The following is a 6,493-nucleotide window of genomic DNA, read 5'->3' as shown; positions in this document are numbered from 1 at the left end:
ATTTCATGTTTCAAAACTGTTAGTGGTACAATTTCTGTACCTCTAAGAAGTTATTTCAATAATTTAAAATATTAAAAATGTCATGACTACCTACTAGTGCTCATTTATACCTTAAAATAGCCTATTGTTTCTACTGCTTAGGACCTTATTATTATGCTTGGCATGTGAAGTTCCCAATAGTCTGGGACTTTTCTTACACAAATTTCCTTTCTACCACTAGTATCACGAATCTACCTTTCTGATCAAGATATTTTCACAGTGCCATGAATAGATCATGCTCATTCTGATCATCATTGTTTTACTCATATTGTTTCTCAAAATACAATATCCTCATCTCTCATCATCCAACTAAATTCTACATATTATTATGATCATTCAAACGATAATGTCTACATAATTATTTAATTACTTATAAAGGAATGAAAATTAAGGCTTCATCTCATACATTCAAAAATATTAGGTACATTAAAAACTGTAAAAATTAAAATATAACACAGATAGAATATATGTAAATATCTGATTACAGAACAAGGTCTAAGTATAAAACCAATGAAAGAAATTATAAAGAAATCACTAAACTTTACAAAAACAAAGTTTCATACATTAAAAATAACTACTGAACAACTTTAAAAGACAATGAACTAAATTTCTATTCAAGAAATTCTATAAGGAGAAATCTTTTTTTAGCTGCCTGCTCCAAATACTTTAGAGAAAACCTAAAGGCTGTTTATATCCAGCAAAACAAAAATAGCAAATAACACGTCTCCAAAGCTGATATTTTTAGAGCTTCTGCTCGTTTTTACTGTTTAATTCTATTCCCTCCCCTCAGGTATTCTAAACATATGGCCTTAGTTAATTTGTTCAACAAATGCTCTTATTGCACCCCAGCCACATGCCAGAGACCGTACTAGATACCGAGGACATATTTGTTCACCAAACAGATATGGTTCCTTCCATTACAGAACTTAAGCCTAACAAAAGATAAACATTAATCAAGAAATCACACAAATTGTGGGTTTTAAAAAAAAAGGAGCTGGCCCAGCGGTGTAGTGGTTAGGTTTGCACGCTCTGCTTCAGGAGCTCGCGGTTTGCAGGTTCGGATCTTGGGCGCAGACCTACACACCACTCATCAAGCCATGTTGTGGCAGTGTCTCACATACAAAATAGGGAAAGATTAGCACAGATATTAGCTCAGGGACAATCTTCCTCACCAAAAAAAGAAAAAAAACTCCACCATATAGAGCACTATGACAACTTATAAAAAGGACTTCACCTATTGGGGATATGGGATGTGTATGCATCCAGGAAGATTTCCCTAACAAATTCATATGTATGTAAAACACGAAGCTCTTATAATTGCAGGGGCTATATCTTAAATATTTTGTATCTTTCTGCATCTCACACAGTAAGTCTTCTATACTTGTTAAATGATTTATTCCCATTAAAATTTGAGGCTATTCTTATTAACTAGCCTTTTTTCAATGGTGTGCATAAAGTCAGCTTTAGGATCACCCATTCTCTAGGATAGGGGCTGGGCGCGTGGCTGTGTGGTTAAGGCTGCACATTCCGCTTCGGCGGTCCAGGGTTCTCCAGTTCAGATCCTGAGCATGGACCTACACACTGCTCATGAAGCCATACTGTGGCTGCATCCCACATGGAGGAACTAGAATGACTTGCAATTAGGATATACAACTATGTACTGGTGCTTTGGGGAGAAAAAAAAAAAGAGGAAGATTGGCAACAGATGTTAGCTCAGGGCCAATCTTCCTTACCAAAAAAATTTAAAAAGCATACCATAAAAAAAATAAATAAAAATTTTAAAAAATACTCTAGGATAAAGATAATTTAGGAAGACAGATACTTTTATTCTTACAAGATTAAACAACTTAAACCTTACCCAGGTTATAAAGGGATCTCAGGATCAATCTTGTCAGATTTAACGACAGACACTATTTAAACATCAAAGGAACGACAAACATTTATATTTCTTAAAAAGAATTCACATAATTTACATACTAAAAATAATGTAGGTATTAAAAATTGTTTCACTAACAGTACATATAGGCTATAAAAACATTAAAAGGTTTTTAAAAGCACATATTTTTACACTGTATATCCTGGAAGTTTATTTATTACTAATTCACAAATATCTTTGCATTGCTTAGAAATATTTAGTGAACCAACTTCATCACTGTCTTCTTCAGAGTGATCTGAAGTACTTCTATCCAAGATATTAAGTTCTAGTTCTGACAAATTAGATGGCAGATAAGAACTCACTTGAGATGTCCGAGGTGACTGGCTTTTCTCTAAAGAATTGCAATCAGTTCTTGTTTTACGTTTAACAGAGATGTCTTGACCCCTCTTTGCAAGTTTAGAATTATGCATACTATCGTGGTCTATTTGGTTTTCTTTCTCCTCAGTCCAGTGTGATGAAGACAAATCACTGGTGGAGATGTTAGATGCTTCCTCCAAACTTTTATCTTGAGCCTTTGAAATATGAGATCTTTTGTATGAGTGTACTGGTGATCCGGCTGAAAAAGGAGGGGTAAGAATAGAACTCTTCTCACTGTTATTTTTCCTCATGGACAATCTTGTTTCACTAGACTTACTTGTATGTTGACTATGTTTTGGATCTTCTGCCCCTAGACTGCTATCACAAGCTTGTGAAATTCTGCTGGTGTCCTCAGTGGCACAGAAGTCTTCGGAATAGCAAGGGCTGGTGAAGTCATCTGAATACTTTAGTTCTGAGATGCTTTCCGAGCAACTATTTTTACTTGGCTTATTTTCACTCATGTCAGCAGTAAGAATGTCATTATCAGTGGTTTTGACCTGCTTATCAGTTATTTCTTTATCTACTATAATTCTGTCGACAATTGCAACCTGTCGGAAAACACATGGACTTGGGACTTTCATTTCCACTTTTCCTCCAAAAATATCTGTATGAGTAAACCTTTCTGGGACAATGGTATTTTCAGGACTCAAAATTTCTTCCAATGAACCATTATTGGTTGTATTTTCACCAAAATCAATTGTGTTTTCACTTATACATTTCAGCTTAGTTTCTTTAGTTGTGCTGGGGTTATCAAAAACTCCACTAATTTGCTTTGAGTTATCAGTTTTTCCAGCAAAAGATGCATCTGATTCTAAGTACTTATCTTTAAGTAGTTGATACAGCTCCTGATGTTGTTCTGCAAAGCTTAATATTTTAACTTTGGACGATGGATTTCTGAGTTTTGCACCCAACATCTGTGTTTGCATTTTTCTATATTTTTCTCTCTTTTCATGTACTACCAACATCTCAGGATTTGTCTGCTTTAGACGCAGTTTAAATGTATTTGTTAAGCCATAAAGTAGCTTCCCCCTTGGAACTCTTTTTGGGGGAGTACCACTGTTCTTTTCAAAACATTTACCTTTCTTTTCAACTTGGTGCTTTTTACACTGAAGACTCACGGACTTTTTGTTTTCCCCCAAAGAAAGCTCATCCTTCTTAAATTCAGATTTACATGTGGATTTGGCAGAAGTTTCTGGGGCCTTCTTATCCTCAGTTCTATATAACCAGGCTAAGTGAGGATGGACATGAGTAGGGCTTGCCATGGGTTGGTTGTATAACAAGGACAACTCAACCAACAAGGCATTTAACAAAGGCAGCTGCCTTATCATATTAATTCCATCTTGCTCAGTTTGAGGGTGACTCATAGCTTGATTACTTGCTCCCATATCCTGAACACGTGGAGGATTTATAAGCATTGGAGGCTTCTCATGTATTGCAGAATTTGTATGTTTTACAGGATTAGTATGTGTTGGGGGACTTACAAGTTTTTCTTCTGGAAAAGTACCATTCAATTCCTCAGGTACATTCATTTCAGGCTTAATGGTGATTTTACCCAGTACAGGAGGTGTCTTTTCTTGGGCCAGATGAGTGTAGTACAGAGGAGGAGGGCAAAATGTGTTGGTTTCAATGTCCAACTCAGTGACTTCCTGATTTTGGGGGCTGATGCTTCTCACACCAACAGCATTTGAACAAATAGAGGTGGTTTTGCCATTCTCCACAAAACCAATGTTATCAGAGTTGGTCTTACTATGAAGAGCTATTTCTTTCAAATCTTTCTGGGTCTTTGGGATTTTTAAACTCACGGGAGGCCCACCAGCATCTCTTGGGCTTGGCTCTGAGTTTGGCTGCTGTAGCTGCTGTTTTTCCTGCAGGGTTTGGGTGCTGATCTCCACGGCCTTCCGCCCCTCCACTCGCTCCACCCCACCTCCTGTGCAAGCGACTGGCCGCTCAAGATGGCCCAGCAAGCTGCTCCCCAGGTCAGTCAGGCGGTAGCCCAGGCCAATGTCCCCAATCCGCTCCCCCACTTGGTTATGCAGAGGGAAACTTCCACGATGACCCTGGGAGCAGCCGGAGGAGGCCGGCCCCAGCACCTTGCGGGCCGCGGAGGCCAGCGAGATGCTGCAGGCGCCCAGGAGCCGCGGGGCCGGGCTGGGGAGCCCGGGAGGCAGCTGCAGCAGCAAGGTGTAGAGCGGGCTCCGCAGCAGCAGGCGGTGCAGGGTGGCGGGGTGCAGGCGGAAGAGACAGGACTTGCCGCGACCGAAGCTGACCAGGCCGGGCCGGGGTTCCGGGGCGGGGGCGGCGGGGCCGCCGGGAGGGTAAACGAGCAGCGTGGGGAAGTCCGACAGGCGGAAGGCCACGGCGGGGTACAGGCTGCACGATGGCCGCCGCGGCGCGGCCTCCTCCCCCACCTCCTGCTCCTCCTCCACATCCTCCTCCTCCGCCGCCGCCGCCGCCGCCTCCAGCTCCTCCTCCACCGCGACCACGGCAGGCGGCAGCGACAGCCCGGCTTCAAGACGCACCCAGTCGACGAGCAGCTCGAGCGAGAAAAGCCGCTCGGACGCGGCGGCCGCCATTGCTGTTGCCCCTGGAGACGCTGCCGCCGCGCTCTAAGCGAACAGAAAGCCCAAGCCCTTGGTTCTCGCGAGAGATAAGGGGAAGCCAGCACCTGTGTCTGCTCTCTCGCGAGACTTGAGAGGACGCCCCTGCAGGTTTGGGTGGTGGGTGTCGTGGGAGTTTTCGCTGCTCGGTGTGTTTTGCTTTGCAGACTTGTGTTAACGCGATTCTTCATAGTAATACCGAGGCTACGAATGGCAAAAAAAAAAAAAAAAAAAAAAAGGAGGCTTATGTTTTGGTTTTGGTCACGTTTTTATCACATGCCGTGCAACTTTGGGGTCAGGTGAAATCTATCTGAGGAATATTGGAAGTAAATCAGGACCCCTCCCCACTTCTCCACCCACCCCTCACTCCTCTTTCCAGACCCCAGGCTGCAGACAGTCAATTGACTGTCCATGGTCGCCCCTCGCTGGCTGGTCGTCTACCCAAAAGATGAGTTCACTGCTCTAAGGCGGCCTGGGAGCCTTTGGGTAAATTAGGGTAGCACTGAGACAGTCACAGTGAGTGCGGCCACGTTTCCAGCTGAGTAATCACCACGTGTGGGAGTAATGTTACTGGTTCCATTCAACAAAAGAAATATATATACCTAAACACAGAGTTGGGGGAGGGGAGGAGATCTTACAGCACTATTCTGGATTTTATTTTATTACTGTTTTTGCTGAGGAAAATTAGCCCTGAGCTAACATCTAGGCCAATCTTCTTCCACTTTCTATGTGGCTTGCTTCCACAAGGTTGCTGACAGTGGTGTAGGTCCATGACTGGGGTTGGGACCAAGGAATGTGAGCCCTGAAGCAGAGTGCACTGAACTTAACCACTATGCCACAGGACTGCTGGCTCCTAGCCTGGGTTTTTGAGGAGACATACTTTAACCTCAATGAACTAGCCAGCTAGTTTGAAACCAAAGCTGATGGTGGAAAGCCTAGAATGACATAGTAAGAAATTTGGACTTTATTCTGTATGAGTTGTTTTGAGTGAATAAGTGTGGTCATATCAATGTTTTAAAATGTAGCAGTCCAAATACAAAGGATGGATTCTTCTAATAAATCGAATGCAGAACAATCTATTGCAGTTGTCTAAGTGAGAGATACTTATGGGCTAAACTTGGTCAGGGTCAGTAGAGATGAAAGAGAAGTGACAGATAAAGAAGCATTTGTGATAGTGGAATTTATAGTTGGGTGACTGGGAGGGAGAAGTTATAGGTGAAAATTTTCTGCTACTGAAGGAGAAAACATTGAGGAGGCACAGACTTGATTTTTTTTAAAGTTACTTTGGGTTTGGAGGAGATGTAGAGTTTGAGGTGCCCGCTAGACATTTTGTGAATATGTTCAGCGTTAGACAACTTTATAATTTATAGTTCAACTATATTGCATGGAAGCTCAAAGAACCTTGTGAAGCTCAGGAGGAATTCAGGATTGGAGAGATTGGTGCTTTAGTGTCAAGACCTGTGGGAGGTTTCATTGCTGTATATAAATAGAAGCTCCTATTCTCGGCCTTGAGAATCTTACTATCTACTTGCAGAAGAAGCATTTATCAAGTGACATGCTTAAT

At 42.1% G+C, this 6,493-nt stretch overlaps 1 protein-coding gene across 1 annotated transcript; it reads right to left on the bottom strand.

Moving 5' to 3' along the window:
* Positions 1 to 1,796: 1,796 nt before the first annotated feature.
* Positions 1,797 to 5,010, bottom strand: MAP10 (microtubule associated protein 10). The gene has a single exon (XM_046654167.1). It carries the CDS (start codon positions 4,903 to 4,905, stop codon positions 2,104 to 2,106), a length of 2,802 nt encoding a protein of 933 aa, XP_046510123.1. The 5' UTR covers positions 4,906 to 5,010; the 3' UTR covers positions 1,797 to 2,103.
* Positions 5,011 to 6,493: the final 1,483 nt, after the last annotated feature.

Source organism: Equus quagga, chromosome 2, assembly GCF_021613505.1.
Source record: "Equus quagga isolate Etosha38 chromosome 2, UCLA_HA_Equagga_1.0, whole genome shotgun sequence".
NCBI lineage: Eukaryota > Metazoa > Chordata > Mammalia > Perissodactyla > Equidae > Equus > Equus quagga.
The sequence above is the reverse complement of the archived record's forward strand: the minus strand, read 5'-3'. Positions and strand labels throughout refer to the sequence as shown.

Coding starts and splice junctions, on each gene's coding strand:
- MAP10 (XM_046654167.1), bottom strand. CDS start 4,905: ATGGCGGCCGCCGCGTCCGAGCGGCTTTTCTCGCTCGAGCTGCTCGTC.